Raw genomic sequence first — 25,630 nt, 5'->3', positions numbered from 1 at the left:
AGAGTCTGTGACTGAATCCCCAACAGACTTACATTGCTTGGGTTCTCCAGGTACACTTCGAGTCCCAGGAATGAGCTGCCCCTCGGCGTCCACACAGTGGCACTCTGAGTTAAAGCACTGGACAGGCAGGAAGTGCCCCTCGCGGGTACAAGAAGGGACAAACAGGCTGGACCCAGCGGGCTGGCTGCCCAAGAGGCTTTGCATGCGCGCTCTTTGCTTTTCGCACTCTGTGGGGCACCTCGGTCGTCTGCCCCTAACCCTGGAGCCGGCAAGCTCTTGGCCCCGGGAATCCACGCACCAGCACTCTCCTGCAAAGCACTGGACATCCTCGTAGCTCCCTTCTGCAGTGCACGAAGGGACAAAGAGGCTGCCAGGTGTCTGCTCACAGCCCTGGGAGCTGAGAGCCATCTCCATCACGTCACCTAAATCCCTGGCTATGTCCTCTGGCACAGAAACAGCATGCTGCAAGAAGAGAAGGAATTCTGGAAGCTCCAGGAGGGAAGAAAGGGATTTCAGGGCATTTTGGTTCTCCTGTAAGTTGACTTCGAAGCCAAAGCTGCCCACAACTGACTTATTTGTAGCAACACCTGTCTTCAGGGTTCCGGGGGCTTCTGTGGCAGGATTGGAATCCAATCCCACGGAGAGGGGCTTGGCTGGGTCTGCTATTGCCCGTCCATTCTGGAAGCCTGGGAGACCAAGTTGCTGGAAAAAGTGACTGAAATTAAATGTGCCTCTTGTGCCCAGGGCTCCAGACAAGTTAAACTGGCCGACGTTCTCCAAAAACCTCCCTCCAAAGAGATTTTGCTGGAGTCGCTTTGGGTTGGTGGTAAACTGGAGGGCGAGACGGGCCAGCTCTCGGGAGGGGAGAATCGCCGGGAGAGCCTCCTTGAGGAGACCTTCTGGGGCGCCAGACTGTTTTCCCTGCCCTGGTAGCAGGGGCTGGAGAATCCCAGAATCCACAAAGAGCTCCTTGAGGGAGGGTGGGCAGGATGTGGCCAGTCTGGTGACGCCCTGAGAGACCGAGAACAAGTCATGCTGGCTGAAGTAGCCCGCGGGCCCAAAGCGCAGTCTGGACAGGGCCCGCCGCCGCTCCGAGGGACAGCGCTGGTCCTCAGCTGCAGGAGACCGAGCAAACAGAGAGACGGTTTTACCATCACAGGTCATTCTGACACAAGCCCTCACTCAGATCTGCCTGGTGATGAGATGAAAACGTTGAGTCAAGGACTGAATTTGTACCTCTTTCTCCTGTGTTTTTCTGTGCTTCCCTTTCCCTCTGAGCAGAGTCCATCCAGGGCCGTGAGTACTCCTAGCTTCCACTAGAGGGGAGCCCCTTCTCAGGCAAGGCTCAGAGACACCAGCCCACTTTTTGAAAACCTGACCACACACATTCTCCAAATGTACTAATTTGAGTAATGTCTTCCCGCCTGGCGCCCTGCCTCTCCTAGTATTCCTGTCCACCCAGAACCTCGGAAGGTGATCTCATTTGGAAATAGGGCCTTTGCTGATGTAATTGGTTAAGATGAGTTCATACGGGATTAGGGTGGGCCCTAAATCCAATGACTGGTGTCCTTATAAAAGGCCATGTGACTACACGGAGGAGACACACAGGGAAGAAACGTACGTGAAGGTGGAGGCAGAGCCTGGAGGGATGCAGCTGTGAGCCCAGGAACGCCAGAGATGGCCAGCAAACACCAGAAGCTAGGAAGGGGCAGGGAAGGACTCTGCCTGGAGCCTTCAGAGGGAGCGCAGCCCTGCTGACACCTCGGCTTCAGACTCCTGGCCTCCAGAACCATGAGAGAACACATTTCCGTTGTTTTAAGCTCCCCCGGTTTGTGGTCATTTGCTATGGCAGCCCCAGGAACTACTGCGCAACAAATTCCTATTTGCTTATTAATGAAACGCTTTTGTTGGAATTCTATCTGAATATCCCAAGTTGACTGTCATCACATTAAGAAAAAAGATTTTGTTTCTGTTGTGATGGGATAATTAGGTTTATTTATTTATTTTATTATTGCTTTTGTTTTGTTTTTTAATGGCAGTGCTAGGGACTGAACCCAGGACCTCGTGCATGCTAAGCATGCACTCTACCACTGAGCTATACCTTCCCCGTAATTAATAATTTCAAGGAAAGGACCTGGGTTCAATCCCCAGTACCTCCACTTATAAATAAACAAATAAATTTATTTTTAAAAACCCTAATTCCCTTCCTCCCACCCACCCCCTAAAACGTTTAAGAAAATAAACTAATTTAAAAACACAGCGATCAGCTCAGTCAACTCCATGCACGGTCTGGTTGTTCTAGCTGAATATCCCAAGCTGATTGTCGCCACAGTAAGAAAAAAGATTTTAAATTCAAACTCTGATTGTCTCAGTCAAATAGGTAGAAGGAAGGCAGCTCCATTTTTCTCCATAAAACCATAAATCACAGAAGTCCTTTTCAACCCACCCACTTCCAACTTTTCAAAATAATTCTTTCCCCTCAGTTCACACAAATTTCAAAAAGGAAGTCAGCCAGTTTCCTTCTGTAACCAGGCAACAGAGAAAGAGCTGGAACATGTAGTCAGAGAGAGAGAGGAAGACTGGCAACACCCGAACATATAACACATCCCTCCACACGGCCACAGCCTCTACTAGGTGTTACGGGAAAGGATGGAGGAAGTCAAGTTCAGTGCCCTGCTTACTCTCCTTCCAAATTAAGAGCATATCATGTCCATTCATTTGTTATGTAGTGTTACCAAGGCAAAAAAAAAAAAATCCAGACACTGGCTCCCTGTAGCATTGTTTCCATGGAAATAAGATGATGCACCAGAGAGAAAAAGTAAAACAACCCGTGACCTGTGCACTTGGAAGCACTCTTGTTTTAACAGGGAAGACCACAGTTCTTCATTTGCACCTGGAAATTGGAAGGCACAGTATCCTCCAGGTTTTAATAGAACTAAAATATAATTGTTAATACTACCTGAGCTTCGAAATTTTCTTTTTCTACATCCTTACACTTAGCAGGTAGAATGTTACCCAATACCGAGCAGAGTACTCAAAATGTTAAGTTGCAGAAATCAAATGATTTCCCAGGAATTACTGCAAGAACAGTCATAACAGTAATATCTATTTTGAGGCTCTAAAAAAAGATTGTACTCCTTCCCGATTTCAAACCTTGCTGAATCCCCCCAGCTCCCCCGAGGTGGAAGCCTGCTGGTGCCCCAGGATTCCTCCCTCTCCGTTGCCAGCACCCTCCGAGTCTTACTGGGAGATGGGATGGAGTCTTACGGGGATGCCTAAGGACGTGTCTCAAGTCCACACACTTCTGCACAGCCCACGGTGCCTACTTCAGTATCGGTTGCCATAGTGGGTTGAATAATGTCTCCCCAGAATTCATGCCCTTCCTAGAACCTCAGGATGTAATCCTATTTGGAACTAGGATCCTCGGAGCTGTAATCAGTTAAGACGAAGACATCCTAGAGCGGGCTTTTAATCCTCTACAGCTGGTGTCATTATAAGCCGAGGAGAAGGGACAGAGGAAGACAGCCATGTGACGACAGAGGCAGAGTTCGGAGTTCTGCTGCCATAAAGCCAAGGAATGCTGGCAATCTCTGTGACAACACAAGCTAGGAAGAGGCCAGGAAGGGTTCTCCCCTGATGCTTTCAGAGGGAGTATGGCCCTGCTGACACCTGATTTTAGACTTCTAGCCTTTAGAACTATGGGAGAATATACTTCTGCTGTTGGAAGCCTGTCGGGTTAGGGTCACTCGTTACAGCTGCCCCAGGAAGGCGAAATACTCCCCTCATCTCTCGTCAGGACGCTGCAGTGGCCTTCAGGTGCCCCACAGCCTGCAGCCTGATCCTCCTTTTCGGTCTCCCCTCCAAAATGCCTGGGCTGTCTTCCCTACGCACAACTCCCGTCATGAACACAACAGCCATCATGGCACTCTTCAGCCGAAAACCCCTCAACAGCCTCACCTGACCTCCAGAACCAAGCCCCCAAGCCTCTGCTTTGACGTGAAACACCTCATCACCCCTGCCTTTCAGAGCCCCCATCACATCATGCTCCCACAAGGCTTTTCTCTGTCCTCAGCATCGGTGTTCATGAGCACACCAGTGCCTGTTACAGACCTTCCTCGACTCCGATGGGATGACATCCTGATAAACCCAGCATGAGCTGAAAATATCATTAAGTTCAAAATGCGTTTAACACACTTCACCTGCCCAGCATCTTAGCTGAGCCTCGCCTACCTCAGACATGCTCAGAACACCTACCTTAGCCTACGGCTGGGCAAAATCATCCAACACATTTTACAATCAAGTGCTGAGTATCTCATGTAATTGAATGAATAAGGTACTGAAAGCAAACAACAGAACGACTGTCTGGGTACAGAACGGTTGTAAGCATGCAGGTTAGAGTCATGTGGCTGACTGGGGGCTGCAGCTGCCCAGCATCACGAGAAAGTATTGTACCGCATGTCATCAGGCCAGGGAAAGATCAAAATTCAAAGCACTATTTCTATGGAATGCGTACCATTTTTGCATCATCACAAAGTTGAGAAATTGTAAGGCAAACTATCATAAGTTGGGAACCATCTGTACTTATATCCTTATAATTTTGCTTCTCCTGCTCTATCTATAGAGAACACCTCTCTTTCCTCCTGCAGGAAGCAGCTTTATTTAGAAGACTTGCATCAAGTGTCACCTCTTCCATGAAGCCTTCCTGGATTTCTCCTCTTCATATATGCTGCAGGAGAGAACTGACCCCACACTGCGCTGTCCTCCTCTAGTCACCACTACGCACGTCTCTCGTGGTACACGTACGCTTAATTCTCTTTTCTTCTAATGCTGTCTGAGCTCCCTGAGGAAGCAACCATGTCGGACTCCGGATGAGAAACATGTCAGAGATTAATGACAATAAACAGGTTTCCAACGAGTTCAAGGGCCTGCGGGGCACCCTCAGGAGGCATGGAATTAATGGGTCTGGAGTGGTTGGTCAAGAGAACCGGTTAAAGTCACATAACCCGAAGAGAGGAAAACCCACCGCAAGACAGAGGCTGCCCTGGCCACCGCGTCCCGTGGGCCTCCCGTCCTCGGGCGTCCACGCACCAGCACGGCCCTTCCTGCTGACACTGCACCACCTCGTAGCCCCCATCTCGGCGGCAGCTCGGAACGTGCGGGTGACCAAAGCTGGTGGCTGCAAACCGCTCCACTTCACACTTCGTGGGGCCTAAAAGGGAGCCAGGCGGGAAAGGAGAAGACGGTTGGTGTGTTTGCAGCCTGCGCTCTGGATGCTGGCAGGACTTTTTAAATCCCTGCACCACACCCACTTCGGTGGGACAGCCATGGAAATCGCAGCGACTTCAAAACCCAAGGAGCTTCCTCCCAGCAGAAACACACACTTCTGCTCTCGACTTATTAACTCACATCGGAATCTGCCGGAGATGATTAGTTGAACTGCTAGGAACCGTCTCTGCAATATCCGGTACAGGGTGGTCTCGGTGAAGGTGGAAGCGAGGTCCAGGCCAGCGAAAATGGTGTCATAAATTTCATCGAGTAACAGCTCCAGACCTGAGCAAAGACAGTGACCTTTGGGAGGGATGGGTTCATCTAGAAAGGAAGCCCTGGCCTCTCCCTGCAAACAGACATAAGGGGCCAGAACCTTCACCCTCACTGTGCCTGGGATCTGAATAAGACTTTAATGGTTTCCAAAGTCAGAGCAGCTCTGTACAGTTGTACAGGTTGTTCACAGCACAAGGAAGCACTGCTTAGAGAGCAAGGAGAGACTGAAATCCATCCTGTATTCCACTCGCCAAGCTTGGAGCTGCATCTGCCCAGAGACGGGTGCCTCTTCCCAGTCTGCGCAGAGGCACCATGTGGACCAGCAGTAGCTGCATTCAAAGTACCACCCTTCTTATATCTGGAGGGAGTGCTAATTCAAAAAGATACATGCACCCCAATGTTCACAGGAACACTATTTACAATGGCCAAGACATGGAAACAACCTAAGTGGTTATCAACAGGTGACTAGAATAAAGAAGTTGTGGTGTGTATATATATATATACACAAACACATATGTATGTGTGTGTGTACAATGGAATCTTACTCCACCATAAAAAAGAATAAAGTAATGCCCTTTGCAGCAACATGGATGGACCTGGAGATCATCATTCTAAGTGAAATAATCCAGAAAGAGAAAGAAAAATACCATATGATAGCACTTATATGTGGAATCTAAACACACACACACACACACACACAAATGAACTTATTGACAGAACAGAAACAGACTCACATAGAAAACAAACTATGGTTACCAGGGTTGGGAAGGGATAAATTGGGAATTTGAGATTTGCAGATACTAACTACTATATATAAAATAGATAAACAACAAGTTTACACTGCATAGCACAGGGAACTACATTCAATGTCCTGTAGTAACCTATAATGAAAAGGAATATATATGTATGTCATGACTGAAACATTATACCGTACCCAGAAATTGATGCAACATTGTAAACTGACTATACTTCAATTTAAAAAAAAATCATTCTGAAGAGAAAACAAAAGTACCACCCTTGAAAGTCTGCAAAGGCCACGCCCTCTTCACTGCCCGAGCAGCCTGGCAGGAGAGCAGACAGCCTCAGCTTTCTCTGCTTTACAGGGAGTAACACTCAGGCTCTTGGGTCTGAGGGATGCCACCCCCTCCGCTCAGACTGCCGGAGGTGCGCTCACCTGTCTCCGCCAGCTCCCGCCCTTGGCTGTCCACGCAGTGACAGTACCCAGACACCTCCGGGAACCTGCTCCGGAAGGAACTGAAGGTCACGAATGCGTCTGGGAACCTGAGAGACAACGGGATTTATGGTCACCATTTCATACAAGGCCAGCCATCGTGCACTCTGCCTGTAGAAATAGATTAATGTGGCTTTGTGTCATCGAGGGGATAAGGAATGTCTGCTTTTTCCATCTCATGCCATTTGCTCCATGCCTCCTGCAGTAAATGTATTTCTTTTTTCTAAATTGATTTGAGCTGGCAAGAGCGAGGCTGGACCTGTGAAAATAAAGCTGTGCTTGGCTGTCACCTACTAATTAGCATTTTTCTCGCTCGTGGCATTTGATCAAATTATGCCCAACCCTGTGTCTCACAGGATTAGGCAGAAAACAGTTAATGAAATTGCACTAACGAGTTCCTTTACTAGAATGTAACTCTAGGGACTAAAGGCCAAGCATGATTTACAAACATATGGTACGTTGTCGATGATCTCATGTGGGGAGATCACACGCTTCAGAACCCTTTACATCTCATCAAGAGCTTGAAAAGAAGCCAGATTCCATCACAGGAAATTCCTAATGTAGGACATTTCCCAGTTCTAGCATTGAAAAAAACCACCAAATCAAATGACATCACTCACGAGGGTTATACATCGCTTTCCGTAAGTTGAGGAAAAGGATGCCTAAATCATGCCTGACCTGGCAAGTGCCATACAGAGCTAACTGGCTGGGCTCCCCAGCCTGGAAGTAATATGAAGCTCGAGTGATATAAAGCTGTGTTCAGGAGTTCTTCCCCCGTGCAATGACAGAGCAACCAGAGGCGCATTTTTCATCTTTATGCAACACTGAGAGATTCGTTTTCATGCCCTGTATAGCAAGGCTATAAAACCAAGCATGATGTGTTTTCTACCTACGTCTAGAAATATATCCCCAACCTTTAAGTTAGCAGAAACAGCAGCTCTCTGCACAGACAGGTCTATTGCTGTGTAATCTATTCTAGAAAAAATAATGAAAGCAACCTTAACATCCAAAGACAGGACAATTAGGAAATAAATTATAGCAAACTCCCTAATGCACACATAACACTGTGTAAAGAGGGAGAACACAAAACAGCATGTACGCACACTGCAGTTACTCCCATGCACGTGAACCAGTGTTGGAAGGGAATGTATTGTGCAGGAACTGCTCAGAGTCTGAACACAGGCTGCACAAGTTTTGGTTACTTTGAATGGAAATGAATATGCAAAACAAAACCTATGGATGCACTGTAGAATTATGGATTTTTTCCATGTTGCTGGTCTGTTGCTGTGAGTATGTGAGTGAAATTAAAAAGAATGCTATAGTAAGGGAGTTGCATAGTAGAAACTAAAAACTCACTTGGCTTAGTTACCACTGGTTGGAGGTATGTAACAGAAGTTCATTCACTGGAACCGGGGATAACTGAATTCTAAAAGTGCTAATAATAGTACAAAAATCACTTCAGCTTATTGAACTCCACTTTATAAAAGACAGTCTGCAAAATATGTAACATACATTGACTCACTCAGTCCACTTAACCCTCCTAGAAGGGAGGTGGTATTTTTTTCATGCCCAGTTCAGAGGTTAAAAGAGTGAGGGATGTTGGCCACCATCTTGAACTAGCGGTGGAAGCTGGGGTTCCAATCCAGGCTTTACCCACCACGTGATCTCTGCTGATGGTGCTACTCAGTGTGCCTGGCTGTACTCAGTTCCTGCCCCATATCCCGAGAGGTGTGTGATTTTGTTTAGACACCCTTCTCTCTATGCCTCACGCCCAGCTTTTCCTTTTTCTAATAGACACTGATGAGTTACACAGTGGCCCGGAGTTCTGAAGCCCATTCCAGTACGAGGCCCAGGGAGCTCAGATCACTCTAGTCCCATGTCCGGCCATCTAACCCGAAGGTCCGCCTCGACTTTTAACCAATGGAAAGGATGCTGCCTTTCTCTTGAGTAAAAAGCAAGATCTCAGAATGGTAATAAAAGAACCCTCCAGTAAGAAAATGGTCGTGGAAGGGGAAATGGTGGCATTTCTGCTCCGATTGTGGCCAACATAGACGAGAGAAGTCACAAATAAGGCTCCGGGAAATATAAAACGTCAGTCCCTGCCAGGCAAACGGTCCCGTTCACTCGCAGAGGAGGATTCACGCCTCTGGGCTGAGGTAGCCAACACCCCTTACTCAGAGACATTCCCTGGCTCCTCTCACAGACAGTGCCTCCAGAAATCTAACTGTCGGTGAATAAATTAGCAATTTATCAGATTCCAATGCTCGTGACGCCCTCCTTGAAGCTGGGAGCTGTGACTAGCAGAATGCCTGGTGCACACAGACCGCTACAGAGCCCTCCTGTGAGGGTAACGGAGGTTAGTCCACGAGGATTTCTCCACGCAGTCACTAGTAAGTCCAGGTGATGAGGCCCCCTTCACATGTGAAGGTGCATCTGCCCTTCCCACTGGGTTATCTGAATAGCATGAGGTGCCAAGGCCCTTAAAGAGGTCTGAGTGAGCTCAGCCAGTAAGGACAAGAACTGATAAAGAAACCAATGGACAGAATTTTAAGTCAGATCACTAAGGCCCTGATAATGACATCAGCTCTTAAGACCTTTACTTATAATCTGCTCAGCCAGAATATGGTACCCTAGTTAGCGGTTAGGCAAGAGCCTATGAAAGGTGAGGAAGAGCCGGAAAATCCAACAAAGCTCACTCCCCATCAGGACATGTTCTTTTTTTAAGTCACTGGCCAAATAGGTGTAGTTAGCAGTGGCCTTTTTCAAGAGGCAAAAGGACCTCTTCAATGAGCAAACGCTATGGCCAAGTTCAAGTGTAAATCATCACCCCGCACATGAAGAACCCACGACAGGTTGGCAAACGAGCTGCCCACAGGCTTCCAGCCTCCCTGCGGCCCCAAGGAAGTAGGTCAGTTGCCCTATGCCATGTCTCCACTTGAAGTTCCCAAAGAAATCTCCTCAGAGTCAATATTCCAAAAGCAAATTTGTGACTTTTCATTTTCAAACTTACCCTCTACCATCCATTCAGAAACCAGACCTTGGAGACATCCTTAACTTTTTCCCTCCCTCACCCTCCACATCTATACTGTCACCAGGTTCTGTGGATTCCACCAAGTCAGTATTTCTGCTGTCCTACTCCGCCTCTCCATCACCTGCTCTAGTCCAAGTCAACAGCACCTCTCACCTGGATGGAGGCAGCAGCCTTCAGACTTGCAGGGTCACCTCCAAGCACCCACTCTGCTCTTCCCCAACCCCACTCTTTTTAAAATCCAAGTCTGATGGTTAACAAAATATACCCAACCCCCTATTCTAGGCTTAAAATTCTTGATGCAACACTGGGGACACACTTATACTAAAAAATTACTCCCTGCTTATCCAAAATTCAAATATCACCGGCCATGCAGTATTTTTCCACCTGCCGACTGTAGGTACCAGGCCTAGACTCTCCACATTGCCCCCAGGGCTCCTCACACTTTGCCCAGTGGAGTCACTGGGGCTGCCGGCTGCCCCCGTCTGCTTATCAGAAAATTCCTGACTGTGGCTGGGCTTCTAGTAACCAACAATCTGAACTTTCCCATGACCTTCCTAAATCAGAATGCGCCCAGGGACATGCTTGCTTACATAAAAGAAAGGATCCCATTTCAGGGGTAAATTTTGTTGTTATTCTTTAACAATAGATGCTCAGTCCCGAACTTTTGCCTTTAACTTGACTGCCCTCTTGTGGAAGGGGCTGGGAACTGTGCCTCAGGCTGGCACCTGCAAGAAGCCCTCTGATGACTGCAGGCCGACAGTACCCAAGGTTCTGTGCTATAGTCCACGGGGCACAGAGACGAATTGAGGTTTTGCGGGATAGCAGAGGAAGCCAGACAGCCCTAGAACCCACTAATCGTGCTTCCTAGGGAGGGTTCCCTAACTTCTGAGCTTCAGAAGCCCCATTTATGTGCTAAAGACCATCATTTTCCAATTACTTTTGTAAATATTCAAGTAGATAAAAGGGTATCAAATTCCTGTACATGGTGAGCATATTCAGTTGAACTTGAACTGAACATACACTGGTTTGCATCAATGAGCCTCAGTAAGCCCGGCTGTTTGGAGATTCCTATATGCACACGGGTACGCTCTCTAGGCCTGGGGGGAAGGATGTAACCTACATTTGCTGGAGCTGATGATGCATGAGGAAGGATTCCCTACAGATGCAGAATAATTTACAGTTTTTGCAGGGGTTTCGTGGACAGGGGCTCAGCGGATCTTCACCAGGACCTAATGAACCGAGTGCTGTCCTCACAGATGGGGACACTGAGGCTCAGTGGCAGAGTCAGAATGAGAGTCACAACGGCAGATGCTATGGGGCCAGTCAGGTAATGCGAACAGATGGAACAGGCAGGAGTAAGTATGACATCCGGACAGGGAGAGACCCGGAGCAGGGGAGGACGTGCGTTCAGTCCAAAAGGAAGAGTTCAAGGCCAGCTTCTTGGTGCCATGGGACAAGGCATGCAGCCCCCATCCTTGTTCTTTAGAATCAGGAATTCAGAATTTTGTGTATTGGGGTGGACATACAAAACTGCTAATGTTCAACTATTTTTACCTACACAAACAGAAATTTCATAGGACTCTACTGACAATTCCCCAGTTTTTAAAATACCGTGCGGCTCAAACCAGACTTGTCTCTGGGACAGCTCCTGCTCACAGGCTGCTGATCTGTGACCCCTCCTGGCACAGCCTGGGAATTCCCTCCCTTTTAGGGAAAGAAACAGGCTGCTTTGAAAGCCAGCCACATAAGTGCTCAGGTTCTCCAAGAGAATTTCAGTCACTACTCATGGTCTAATATTCTTCTTTATTTTTACTCAGAATATTTCAACTAGATTTGAAGTCCACGCGGGCCCTTGATAGTAACAAAGCAACCATCTCGAAAAACCAGAAACTATTCAGTTATTTGGCCTGAGACCTATAATATATCTCTCTTTTCTCTTTGTTATTTAAATTTTTAATTTAAACTTATTTATAAGAGCATACATACACATACTTATATAAAACTGCATTAAAAACGGTCCATGTTTTTATAGAGCCATATTTTTTTCTGTCTTCTCTTTCTCCACAGCACCTGACCCTCAAGGTGGCTCTGATAACCACCCAGTAAGTGCTAATTCATAGTCTTCTCTGTGCTCACCTAACCCTGTGCAGACACAAGCACAGTCATGTAATCATACGTGCACACAGAAGGAGCACGCTTACTTGCTTTCTAAAAGTTAAATCCTGTCAGCTGCACCTATAGGTTATGTTATATTATCATAATGTGCTGCAGAATCCTCTCCAAATCAGCTGCTATAGCCCTAATGAATCCTGTTTAAGGGCTACATACATGTTCATGGTGGGTGCACAGGTATCCAGCCATTCACCTTGGGCTGCTCAGCCTCTTTGTTCCCAATATTTGGCTACAATGAAAAACAATGCAGTAGACACATAGTACTTAGGCCTTCACATTCTGGTGTTTTGATCCCATGGGCTGCTGGGTCAGAGAACTGGTGTATTTCTAATTTGAATAGCTATTCCCAGCCTGCTTTGTGGAAAATGCCGCAGCCCTTCCAGACTCCATCACAGCAAATGAGCGTGAGGACTCTCAGGTCCCACCAGGCTGCGGGTATCACACATCCAGCATCCAGCCCCAAAGTCAGCCTGGCCTTTGGCAGGAGATAGGAGGGGATGGCCCCAGACCGGCAGGCCCCAGGCCCGGGCTGCCCTCACCTGTTGTAGCTATGGACCAGGTCGAAAATCATCATATCTGTGGTGTTGACAAACTTGCACTGGACAGGCATGAAGGCTCCGTCTGGAGAACACTGGGGCGGTGACTTGTCGCCCACTCCATGGAGAAGACGGCGGTTTCTTATCTCACAGCTCTTTGGACCTAAGGATTTCCAAGGAAAAAATTTTTATTCTTACCTACAAGGAGGTATGTATGCACATATGCTTCTTAAATAGCCTAAATGCATCTGTTCATACTACACGCTTGACAGCATCCCAGTCGGGGACTAAGGCTCCAACAGGAGGCGCTTGTTGAAATCCTGCTTGTGCTCCTTTTTATTATTATTATTATTATTTTTCTCCTGGAGTGACTGGGGATTGAACCCAGGACCTTGTGCGTGGCAAGCCTGTACTCTACCGCTGAGCTATACCCTCCCCTGGGCTTGTGCTTCTAATGATCAGCAGGCAAAGACTACCATCCACCATGGGGAACTATTAGAGGGGGTAAAATCTTCCTAGAATGCCTTCCTTCTCTGTGCCGAGGGCCAGGTCCCATGCCTTTTCTCGGGGAGCCCTGGCACAGTTTGGGGGATGGTGTGGCATGCTGCAGGTGCCACTCTGGGGGTGCTGGGACTTACATCGCGTCGGCCGCCCCCGCTGGCGGGTCCCGTACACCTCCATCCCCTCCGCGTCCACACACCAGCACTGCTCCCGCCGCAGGTCGCACTGCACAGGCGCGTACTCCCCGGAGTCCTGACACTGAGGGAGGTAGGATGTGGCCGTGCTGTTAAGGTAGCTGCTCAGCAAGATCTGCTGCCTGTGCAGCTGGCAGAAGGACAGACCTAAGGCAACAGAGAGCGGCGGTGTCAGAGCAGTGCAGCAGCGACAGTGCAGGGGCCTTAGCCCAGGAGGAGCCCCACGCACCCCCTAGAGGCGAGAAGGCCGGGTGGTCCTTCCCACAGCTCAGGGAGTTGGCAGCAGCCTTAGGACCAGTGCTCCAGCCATCCAGCTCTGTATCCCAGGACTTCCTCTGGCATCCTGCAGACCGAGCCAGGAACGGGCCTATTTCATCATGCCCCAGCGGTCTCCAGGACAGCCCACCACCCTGGTGCTGCAGCGCTGGGGTGTGAATGGAGTACAAGCTGGCTGTTAACAGCTCGTCTGAGTGCGAATTGCGAATTTCCCCACATGCTCGCTGTGTGACCTCCGTGAAGTCACTTCACCACTCTGTGCCTCACTCATCTTTAGAATTGGGATACAACTGCTTTTTGCAGGTGCCTGAGGACAGTGACATTCGTGGTGATGGCTCCTGCTGAGCACCTCCTGTGTGCCAGGGGTTTATGGGCTCTGTAAGTCCCCACAACGGTCACAGTTAATCCTATTCCAGATCCTGTGTTCCTGTGACAGACAAGGCACTGTAGCCGAGAGGTGGCGTGGGACCAGGCCAGGGTCCCTGAGCGGGAGCCAGCCTGCCCCCCAAGCCCGCATGGCTGGCCCAAAAAAATAGTGCCCAAAACAGAGCTGACAAATGGTGCTTGGCTCAATGTCATCATTTTAAGGTGACCAGCTTAGATGGACCTTTGTTTTAGGCTCACCTCTGACACGCTTAAATGGGGACTGTGTTTCTCCTCCCACCCATCACAACAGTTATATCACAGGGCACATTTCACCTCAGGTGAAACAGCCTGGGTGAGAAAACACTTCCTGCGCATGGGGCCGCTCTCTGGGCTCAGAGGCGTTTCATGTCTGTTCACTGCTGCTTCCTGAGTGCCGAGCACCGTGCCTGGCACATGGGGGACTCAGAGGCTATTGAGTGTCCCACTGATTTTCACAGCAGTCCTGTAGGACACAGGGCCTCATTCAAAGAGGAAGATGCAGCAGCCCGGAGGCAGACTCGCCCTTGACACACCCAAGCCCAGCGCTTTGTCCAGCATGTGAGTTGTCCCCGGCGGGTCCCCTTCCCACTTACAGGCCGTGGGGCGCCCGGGCCGCCGGCTGCCAGGCACTTCCCTGCCGTCAGCGTCCACACACCAGCAGGAGCCACCGCCGTTCCTGCACTGGGTAGTCCTGGGGCAGGAGACACCACGCGACACCTGATTAGCTCCGGAAGCCACAATCGGGTACCTTTGCTCTCCCTTTTCATCCTTCCAAGCTTTAATTCACGTAATTAGAAAGAGATCTGCATGGAGCGGGGCCAGTGATTGGAGAAGGGAAAAGCCCCGACACCCCCAGCAGCCCCGCCTCGGCCGCTAAGCCTCCACCTGCCCAGCCGGCCAGCCCCGAGCACGTGCCCACCCCGGCGCCCAGGCTGCTGCCACACGGAGGCCGCAGCGGGTAACGCGGCCCTTCCCTGGACCGGGAGCGGAGAGAGAGCAGCCCTGGTTACAAGCACTCGGGAAGCGCACGGGGGGGTTTCCCGGGGCAGTGATGGCTAGACCAAGGTGCGGGTGATCGGGTGCTGTACCAGGGGCAGAGAAAGTAAAAGGTGTTCCACGTAAAGACAGCATCGTGTGCAAAACCTCCTGAGGAGGAGCAGGGCTGGCTGGAAACGGCCCGCGGAGGGGAAGGAGACGTGGGGACAGCTCCGTAAGTCAGGGGCCAAGGCAAGCCCTCCTCCTCACCGCCCCGCAACTCCCAGCGCTCCAAGCTGGGCCTGGCCTGTGCACTCTTGGGAGCAGGTAAGAGCTTTGTTAGGCACAAAGAGTGGGAATAAACTGGAGGAGGGAGTGAAACAGTCCCAGGGCTGCTTCCCAGAACACAGAGACCCAGATCCCGGAGCTCAACGTGGCTGGAACAGCGCGGGGAAGTGAAACTTCAAGCATGAACAGAGGGTTCCTGTGTGTTCCGATGATCACTCCACTCTGCAGGGAGAGAGTCCCGGACCCAAGTTCACGTGAGGGCAGCTAACAACCCCCTTTCAGAGCGGAGCCCGCCAGGGAAGGAGGCAGCTCGCAGCCCAGAGAGCTGCACTCAGCAGGGCGTGGGGGCAGCCACCGGCCTGCCGTCCAAGGGCCTCAGCTCCCCTCCCCCTGTGACTTCTCAAGAGGATGCAAGGGGGAGAGGAGGCGCCAAAGTTAAATCATTTGACTCCCCCCACCCGTACACACCTCTTGTTAAAGCAATTAGGGTAAAAGTTTAGGCAGGAAAGAAAGGGACATCTTTGGTCCTGGCTGGAGGGAAGCGTGGACTGGGCGCTCCGGGTCAGATTCCTGATTGCTGATTAGTCTGGGGAACCTCTGAGAGGCAGGCACCGTCCAGGTGACAGTGGCCACATCTCATGTTCAAAGGGGAGGGCCAGGAGCAGGGGGAGGGGGCAGGGGAGAGGAACGAGGAGCATTGAGGGCGTCTGAGGCCCCTGAGTCCGCGTGGCTGGAGCAAGCCTTACTGGAAGCTGCCATCCTCTGCACACTGGGGAACGTAAGCTGCTCGCGTCTGGAAGGCCCTTTCTCTCTGCAGCTCGCACGGACGGAGAGGCTGGGAGTCCACCTGGTATTCTACAGAAGGGAAGCGACTCATCAGAGAAGAGGTGCCGGTCTGGGTTCCAGGAACGGAGATGGGCTCCCTAAGGACACACGTGCTCTTGTGGGCTTTATTTCTAGCACCGTCCTCAGCCAGTCTGTTCTGACTTGCAATTCTGTGGCTACTCACACTCCTCCAAGTGTGGCGTTAGCCCATCCCCTGGGAGATCTTACCCATCCCCATCTTACCCGTGTGGCACTAAGACTCAGGCAGTGAAGGCAGCCTCTACCAGGTCACACAGCTGGCAAGATAAGGTCTCAGAATAAACCCTTGGACTGCACATCCCCCCAGGCCACACACTAAAGGAGGTGGCCATGAATTTATCAAGGCACTCCCTGCACCCTCCGGCACAGCGAGGGAATACGAATTCATTAATAACTCCCACATGTCTTCTTTTCCACTGACAGCACACGGAACATGCAGGAGCTCACTCAGAAACCATGATCACAACTGCTAGCTTTCCCAGGGAGGGGATGAGCTGAGACTTAGCCCAAGCCGCGCATCAAGCAGCTGGGCCACAGCTGGGACTCAGCTCCGCGGGCAGGCTTGTGCTCGTCACTGCCTGCTGACTGTCAGACACCTCACATGGATGACCTAGGACTTCAAAGAGCTAAGGGGATAAAAAAAAAAACCCACTAATGTCAATGCCAAACTTTGCTGGCAGGGTGGGGCTGGGGGAGCTGGAACCGAACCAGGAAGGTCTGGTTTCCCATCTCCTCTCCACCACTCACTGACTCTGTGACCTCACACAACTCAGCCTACCTGTCAGACCCTCTGTCTCTTCATCTGAAAAGCAAAGAGCACATAACCGACCTCGGGACCTTGTGAGGATTAAAAGAAATCACAAATGTTCCAAGGCCCTGGGGCAGATCCTGGCTAGCATGGAGCTCTGGACGGAAAACTTCCTCCCAGCCCCGGCCTCCTCGCCCCGCTCCAGGGCCTCAGGCGCAGAACTCACCAAAGATGTTGGCCGATACCAAGCAGGCCAAGCCCAGCAGACTGAAGACCCCCAGGGCCAGAGCCATCTTTCCGAGCCCTTCCAGGGAGGAAGGGGTAGAAGCCACCGCCCACCCTAGGGCTCTGGCCAGGGAGCCTTTATAGAGCCGCCGTGGGCTCCGACCCCCTCCACGGGTGCTCAGTGAAGCAGGGCCCGCCCTGTTTTCTCTACGAGTCACAAGGAGGTCCTCCACCTGCGTCTGCTCCCCCAAGGACACTCATGTGGCCAGTGAGGGGTAAGAATCTCGTGGGGGATGTGGGAGAGCAGAACTAGGGCCTTGGCTCCAAAATTCATCTTTAGGGGCAAAGGCCAAAGCCCTGCAGCTTTGGGGACAAGGTCAGGCCCACCGTGAAGGAGAAGCAACCCCTCCCACTCCCCCCTCCCTCCTTCCTCCTTCCCTTCCAGCAGTATTTCTTCAGAGCCAGCAGTAGCAGACACTATTCCAGGCAATGAGGACATAGCAGAGAACAGGCAGAGCCATTAATATGAAATAAAGCATTTTAGTGAAGGAAGCCAAACACACACACACACACGCACACATTCATATTTGTCCTCCTTTCCCCTCTGTCCCAGGACTTCGGATGTTGCCAGTCTAAAGGGAATAGGACCAGTGTCTTCCACACGAAGCCTGGACATCAGTGTGTTTTCTCTTAGCAAAGCTGACCTCCTTCCTTCACTCCCCACTGTGTGACCTGGGAAAGTCACCCCATGCCCCTGAGCCCCAGCCTCCTCTAGGACACAGAAATGAAAGGAGAGGAGGCGTGTGTCTGCGGGCTCGGGTTGCTGTAAGGGAAGAAATGAGACACTGAAGAGTACGTGCTTGAGGGATGCTCACAGCTAATATTACTGATTGTCCCATTTTGCAAATGACACAGTATGTCATATGGGGAGTGACCGGAATGACAAGGAACAACCCAGTAGGGCGAGGGGCTAGTGACAGGTAGGACGGGGTATGGGCGAGCAGGGGAGACCTCCACAAGGATGTGGCACCTGAGCGGAGAGGGCGGGTGGGTGACGATCTGGACGGACACCGTCCTAGGGAGACGGAAGGGCGGGGGGCAGGCTGGGAGGTGGGCACACTCTGCACGGGAGGGAAGTGAAGGGACTGTGACGGCAGAGCAGGGGACTGGACTACGCAGCAGGGTGGCTGTATCACAAGCATTAACACAGGCAAAGTGATCCAAGCATCACTTGCATAGAGTAAGTACCCAGTGTTGGTCACTATCATCATTTTAATGTTCATGATACAAAATACATAAAGTAAAACTCAGGTTGTTTTACCTGGGAGGTCGTGGGATTAAGCATAGGTGAGAAGCCCTGCCTGCGCATCACACCCGCCCATGGCTTCAACGGCTCCAGCACCAGCTCCAGCCAGACTTCTCTGTCAAGTTTCAGGTCCACTTGGCTGGCGTGCTCCGCAGACATTTCCAATTCGACATGACCTGAATTGAACTGCTTAACACTTCTCCCAGTGCTGCACCTTAACGTGCTTCTGGCTGTAATCACAGACCCGAGTGCCATCCTAAACATCTCTCACGTCTCATCAGCCTCCAAATCCTAGCAGCAATCCCTCATTCCCACCCTCTTCACCCTCAGTCCCCCTGCCCCCTCAGGGCCCCCAGCGCGGGGCTGGTCCTCCAGCACAGCCTCCTACCTGCCTGTCCGCCTCCCACCCCGCTGCTTCTCCAGCTGAAGGCGTGGGGGGTGGACACTCACTGCACAGCTGTACAGAAGGAGACCCCTCGGCCGCGGGGAGTGAGGGAGATGACTGAGACCGATTTCAGGCAAAGGGGATTTGAGAAGATGTGTTGGCATTTGCTGGAGAAGCAGGCACAAGAGGAAGAGCTGCCCCCTGCGCGGCCCCCTGCTGCCCCCAGTGCATGGCCCAGGTCGCCCCGCACGCTGTGGGGACCCAGTGGCATCTCTTTACTATAATAATATAGTAAGATAGCATAGTGCAGCCCCTGTCATCTCTCTATGTCCAGGTGTTCTAAACCAGACAAGTTTTATGACGTGTTAAACCATGGCTGGAGGTCCACCAGAAGCCCCCACACCATGCTCCCCACTCCCTGCAAAGTGCGCACACAAAGCGCGCGTCAGCCCGCGTGCTGAGTCACTCCCTCTGGCCTGGCCCCCGGGAAGCAGCAGAGCGGAACCAGCGAGGGTGAGAGCGCGCAGCGGGGCAGGGTCGGCACGAAGGGGGCCTGGGGGGAGAGGTGCTTCTTTCCACCCAAGCGGCAGAGCGGTGCGCCTGGAGAGAACCAGGCCAGGCACGGCCGCCTCCCCGTGAAAAGCTCTTTCTCACGGTGACTCAGCTCCTCGGCGCTGCTCTCACCTCACGCCCCTGTGCTGGGAGGACGTACAAGCACCTGCGGTAACTCCCGGTGGCCATGCCCTGGTCTGTTCCCGCCAGCCTGCTCCTGGCTCCCGCCTCCTGCCTCCATCGCTCCGGCCGACTCTTCACCACTGGCCCTGCCACCTCTCCCTCTCTTTCTGATCCTGACGCAATCACATAACCCACTCATCTCCTTCATTCTCAAAGACTAGGGTGCTATGTATAATAAGCACCTATGGGGGATTTGGGGAAAACAAAGAGTGATTGGAATACAGAGGAAGAAATTGCTTCAAAACAACATCAGATGTCACTGTTTCTGACATCGATGAGCTGTGGCTCACCACCGAGAACTGCTTACCAGCCATCTCTCCTCTAACCCCGCCTGCCGCCATGTTGCTGGGCCCCCTGCCTCTGCCTGGGACAGGTTCTCCCATCTCCCACATGACCGGTGACTCAAAGCCACATTCCTCTTTCTCCTGGGTTGCCAGAGCAATAATCAAAATTCATGGAACTTGTCTCTTGCTTCCAGAAGATGGAATAGACACATTTTTCCTATTCCTCCTGCTAAGTACAACTAAAATCCCTGGATGTTATTGACAAAACAAATAAACGAAGACACCAAAAGATGGATAGAAGAAGACAGCCAGCTAGCAAGCTCAGGACCAGAGGAACAATATGGTAGGACGTTCCCAGAATATTATTTTGCCTCACGCACCTCATACTGGGTGTTGGAAAAGCCAGCAACTAGAAATGCCAATAAGCACAGACCCCAAAAAGAGCCCCAAGAAAAGCCTTTCGAGCCAAAGGAAGGGAAAGCCTGGTAAGACAGAGAACTTTCAGCCAATAATTGCTCTATTCCAGCAAACCTCACAGAAAAAAACTGTGGCTCCACTCCCACCCATGCCAGCAAAGGCCAGCTGAGAAGCCTAGATTTCCATCCTTGCCAAGCTAAAGAGGCTCTCCAAGCCCCCTGCCAGGGTGGTGACTGAAATGTGAGAAGCCAGAAATTTTACCCCAGCTGGGCAGTAATGAGCCCCTTCTCTTTGTAGGGTCAGTGGAGACCATGTGGCAAGCCTGAACTTCCACCCCCAACCAGCAATAATAAGGATGCCAACCCTCCCAGCCAGGGTGGCATCAGCATTGGCCTGGGGGCAGCTTAGATTCCCACCCTCAACCAAGAAACTGGACTTCCATCCCCCACTGGCAGCAATGAGGCGGTGTCCCTTTTCTCCCACCAGAGTGATGTCAAGTGTTCTACTAAAACAGAAGGCTCAATGAGATCGAGATTTTCTTAACATAATACCCAAACCAAAAATCACTCATCATACCAAGACCCAGGAAAATACCAACTTGAATGAGAAAAGGCAATCAACAAATGCCAATACCAAAATGATACAGGTGTTAAAATTATTTTTAAAGGATTTTAATGCAGTTATTATAAAAATGCTTCAGTGAGCAATTATGAACACACATGAAACAAGTGAAAACATAGAAAGCTCTGGTAAAGACATAGTCTCAAGGAAATACATAGAAAATGTGAGAAATAAGGAACAGTATGGAAAGTTTAGAAGTAGAAAATAAAATAAACACAGTTGAAGAACTCACTAGATGGGCTAAACAACAAAACGGAAAGAACAGAGGAAAGAATTCATGAACTTGAAGACAGAACAACAGAAATGACCCAACTGGAGTAACTAGCCCAAAATTCATCAAGGATACAGAGGAACTCAGCAACACGTGTTCATCAACCAGAAGACCTCATCAACAGTTACAGAACACTCCACCTAACAGGAGCAGAACACACATTCTTCTCAATGCCCATGGAATATATATGAAGATAGACCATATCTTGGGTCATAAAAGAAATCTCAACACATTTGAAAGATTTTAAGTCATACTTTGACTGTACAGTAGGATTGAACCAGAAATCAATACCAGAAAGACAACAGGAACATCTCCAAGCAACTCAACAACACGCTTGTGAATATTCCTGGTGTCAAAGTGGAAGTCTCACAGGAAATTTAAAAATACACTGAGGTGAATGAAAATGTAAACACAGCATATCAAAATTTGTGGAACACAGCCAAAGTGAAGCAGTGCCAGGAGGGAAACTAACAACACGATGCTCACATCAGAAAGGAGGAAAGGTCACCTGCTAGCCCTGTAACTATCAACCTCCATGGAGAAGTACAGGGCGAAGCAAGAGGCCAAGAGCACTTAGAGAAAAAGCTCTTCTCATGGACTGAAAACCAGGAAGGAGGCAGGTTATCTCCCTTCTAATATTTGTCTATCATACTCTTCCTCCCGTAAATCCAATGGAATGGTCTTAACCATTAAAAGCAGACTGGCTAAGTCCTGGAGAGGAAAAGATCATCCATCCAAGTGGCCCTTCTCCAACCTCAATGAGATCCTACTAAGAGTACTAATGGCGTGACCTTGGACAAGCTACTTAATCCCTCCACGCCGCAGTTTTCTCATCTATGAAGTTGTCATGTTATTAGTGCCCAAGCTTATAGGATGATGTGACTACTAAATAAATTAATAAATATAAGATGCATAGTACAGTGCCAGGCATACAATAAACAATGTATTTTTCTTGTAAAAATGAGAATTTTCCCATCGTGGCAGCCCCAGACATCAGTCTCTTTTAAGGCGCCTTTCTTTCTGTTCAGCATATCTGAAATTTCTTAATTTCTGTTTCCTCTTTGAGCTCAGTGTGCTACACTGAATATGGGTGTGTCTGGCAATACTTCATCCGCTAGCTTGACTGGGCAGTCATTCATATCCCTGCCCCACAGAGACTGCTGTCTTGGACCCTGGCCCTGGAATTTTGCCACCCTCTTAAAGTTTAGCCTAGGAAATGTTTCCTCCTCATCTCCCTTTTCTTTTCTTTTTTTTTTTTTTTTCAGCTGAAGAATCATCCTCAGCTCATTGGAGTTTTTGAAGGCCATGGCACCATGAAACTGGTGGGACTGCGTCAACTGAAAGAAAAATGCGCAACATAAAGAGTTGTGAGTTTGTTTCATTCAGGGACCTGAGGACTACAGCCTAGAAGACAGCCTGTCAGTAGCTCTGGAGACGTTGGGGAGAAACCAGCTCCTATGTGCATTTTGGCTAGGGAATACGTGCAGTCAGGCAGACATCTCGGTAAAAGGTTACTGCTAGTCACAAGGACAGGTATCTCAAGTGAATGATTTAGTGCTTTTCCATGTATGGGAAGATGCAAGAATCTGGGGTCGCTGAAGTTCCTCCTGAGATATACATCTGTCTAAGGGGCCTGCTTTTCCAAAGCACAGAGTGCTCATCCTTTTCATCCTAAGTTCCTCTCAGGCTGCGCTGTGGGTCACTGACCACAGCGGCTGACAACTTGATCCTTGTGGAACTGGGTGGTGAGCCACGCACTTTGTTCTTCTTTGTTCACAAGCAGAAACCTGACGCTCCTGACGCACTGCCCTTCCTCACTTCCGACTCTTCAGGTCTCGAGCAGTATTTGTTTTGTTACATTATTTTCTGCAATAAAGGAACATGATGCTGACATTTTATTTTCTGTGTTGGCTCCCCTTTTGCTTTCAGAAACGCTCAGCCTATTTCCTAATACTTTAAATAGCTTCTCAAGTCACTCACTTTTCTTCTCTGATTCATCTTGGACTGGTATTGTTTGCTGGATTTGAGCCTCTCTCTCTCCCCACCCGCCAGCCCTTCCTTTCCTTATGGAACACACACATATCTAACATACATGTCTCTAGATTTTGTCCTGTGGGGTCTCTCAGATTGGAGAAGACAAAATCACTAAACTCTGGGACTGACAAAGCGTCAGTTGTTCAGACCGATCTTGTGCTGCCAGTTCCTCTGCTGTCACAATCAAGACTTTCTGACCTCCAATCAAGAAACCAGACGTGGATGCTGTCTTGTGTGCCTGGCTTCCCTTCCATGGGTTTCTTTTCTGTGTGCCTTACTTTAAAGTCATCATTTGACACATTTCTCAGGCATGTTCCTCAGGGCATAAGTAATATCTATATCTTTACCTCTGCGTGAAGGTGGCTGCCTCACCTTGAAACCCACTGAAATGACTTGAAGTTTTCTGTGCTGATCTTCCTGGGCCAATCTCACATCTGTCTAGAGTCTCTGTAAGCATCCCGTACAGTGGCCCATTCAGGGTGTCAGAGAGAAGAAATTTTCCTCTACCCTTCTAGGTTCTTCTGGCTAGTCTAAGAAGTAAGTCAACGTGAGACAAATTAACAGGAGAAAAACTAAAGTTTAGTAACCATGTATACATGGGAAAGACCCAGGAGAACTGAGTAATGTGCCCAAATGGCCGAAGTCCTCACCGTAAACACCATCTTCAGCTGAAGACAAAAAAGGACATTGTGGTAGTAATTTGGGACTTCACAGGGGAGGAAAGCAATTGACATGGAGATGGAAGAGCAAACGTTTGGTAAAAAATATGCTTACTGGGCGCAGGCAGATTTAAAGAGACATGGGTCAAACTCTGCTCTCTAGGCCCTGCTGAGTTCCCCCCACCACATTTAGCCCATACTCTTTCAGGTATCTCCAGTGATAGCTGTATTTTGGAACAAGCCATATATCTAAATTCTTTTAGGCCGTTATGGGGAAGATCAAAGTTTCTTCCTGCATCTTTTGGGCCTTGACTGTTTTCAGCTAAAAATAATCCACATTGGCAAAAAGACATTTTGGGATGGCAGATTTTGTTCCCCTGTAAAGAGATGGTTCCCTTCACTCTTACTATAATAAGCCTTCCATTTGTGGCCGTATGATGCAGCTTTTTCAACAGTCCCCTAATCCTAGTGCTTTCTCTCTTTGGAGAAATCCAACAAATGAGAGCCCAGATCTGAGAGTGCAGAAGGTCCAGTCTTCTCAATCTGTCTGATTTGGTGACAGTTAACATCCGTCTGCTTTCTCTAGTGCCTCTGTTCAAAGCAACCGTGTCTCCCATGCAACTCCATCACCCACTCCTACCAGCCCGTCTGCCTTCTAAGATCTCAGCTTTTCTCCCAGGCAACACTCTGCTATTACCCTGTCTTTTTAAAGTTTGTTTTCAATCTTCCAGTGCTCCTGTGCTGCCTGTAAGAAGGAAGCATACTTTTCTAATAAATACATTTCCTCCTTGATTTCCTGGGCAAGCCTGACTCCTAGAGACAGTGTTTCAAGGATGGGACTTTAAATTGCCTGTGGGTTTGGAATGATTTCACTAAACTCTTCTTTCTCAAACTACTAAGATAGCGTATTATAATTATCCTCTCACATTCCTTTTTCTTTAACTTGTTTTAATTAATACACTTCACAGTTTCAGATTTACAGAAAAACTGAGCACATAGTACAGAAAGTTCCCATATTCCTCCTTTTCCCACACAGTTTCCACTATTACTAACGTCTTGCATTAGTGTGGTATGTTTGTTACAATTAATGAACCAACATTTAAACATTATTTTAAACTAAAATCCACAATTTACATGGTTTCATTGCTTTTTTTTTACTTTGTATTTTGAAATAGTTTTTCAACTTATCCCAACGTTGAAATAATAGTACAGATTTCCCATATACTCTTCAATTTCACCTAATATTAACATTTTACATGATCATAATGCAATTATCAAAACTAAAACTATCAATACTATCAAGTAAACTACAGAGTTTAACAGAATTTCACCACTTTTTCCACCAATGTCTTTTTTTTTGTTGTTCCAGGATCCAATCAAGGATCTTACATTTCATTTACCTATAAGGTCTCCGTAGTTTCTGCCCTAGAAAATATTCGGAAATATGCAAAAAATTCTAGGATTAATAAGTGAGTTTATCAATGTCTCAGGATATAAGATATAAAAAATCAATTTTATTATATTCTAGTAATTAAACATCTGAAAACAAAATTGAGAATACAATTCCATTTATAGTATCATCAAAGAAAATAAAACTTAGAAATAAATTTAACAAAATAAGTGCAAAATCTGAACAATGAAAGCTACAAAATATTACTGAAAAAAATACATAAGTCCTAAATAAACGAAGAAACACACCATGCTCTTGGATTAAGACTCAATAGCGTTAAGATGGTAATTGATCTGTAGATTCAGTGCAATTCCTGTCAAAATCCCAGCAGGTTTTTAAAAGAAGTTAACAATCTGATCCTAAAACTTTTATAGAAATGCAAAATACCTAGAATTGGCAAAAACAGGTAAGAAAGAACATAACTAAAGGAATTACACTACCTGATTAATCAAATCTTACTCTTAAACTACATTAATCGAGA

General features: G+C 48.8%; 1 protein-coding gene across 1 annotated transcript in view; it reads right to left on the bottom strand.

Annotated features, from left to right (window-relative positions):
* TG (thyroglobulin) overlaps positions 1 to 17,093 on the bottom strand; it is a 202,783-nt gene extending 185,690 nt beyond the window's left edge. Inside the window, exons 1-9 of the mRNA XM_031690392.2 lie at positions 16,989 to 17,093; positions 15,897 to 16,005; positions 14,481 to 14,578; positions 13,150 to 13,353; positions 12,515 to 12,674; positions 6,716 to 6,822; positions 5,407 to 5,550; positions 5,024 to 5,209; positions 33 to 1,115 (exon numbers count right to left, since the gene is read on the bottom strand). Coding sequence (XP_031546252.2) covers positions 33 to 1,115; positions 5,024 to 5,209; positions 5,407 to 5,550; positions 6,716 to 6,822; positions 12,515 to 12,674; positions 13,150 to 13,353; positions 14,481 to 14,578; positions 15,897 to 16,005; positions 16,989 to 17,055 — 2,158 coding nt within the window. The 5' untranslated portion in view covers positions 17,056 to 17,093. The remainder of the gene's footprint in view (positions 1 to 32; positions 1,116 to 5,023; positions 5,210 to 5,406; positions 5,551 to 6,715; positions 6,823 to 12,514; positions 12,675 to 13,149; positions 13,354 to 14,480; positions 14,579 to 15,896; positions 16,006 to 16,988) is intronic.
* Between the last annotated feature and the right edge of the window lie 8,537 nt (positions 17,094 to 25,630).

The sequence above is a fragment of the Vicugna pacos genome, chromosome 25 (genome assembly GCF_048564905.1).
Source record: "Vicugna pacos chromosome 25, VicPac4, whole genome shotgun sequence".
Classification (NCBI taxonomy): domain Eukaryota; kingdom Metazoa; phylum Chordata; class Mammalia; order Artiodactyla; family Camelidae; genus Vicugna; species Vicugna pacos.
Note: the sequence above shows the minus strand (reverse complement) of the source record. Positions and strands in the feature narration are given on the sequence as shown.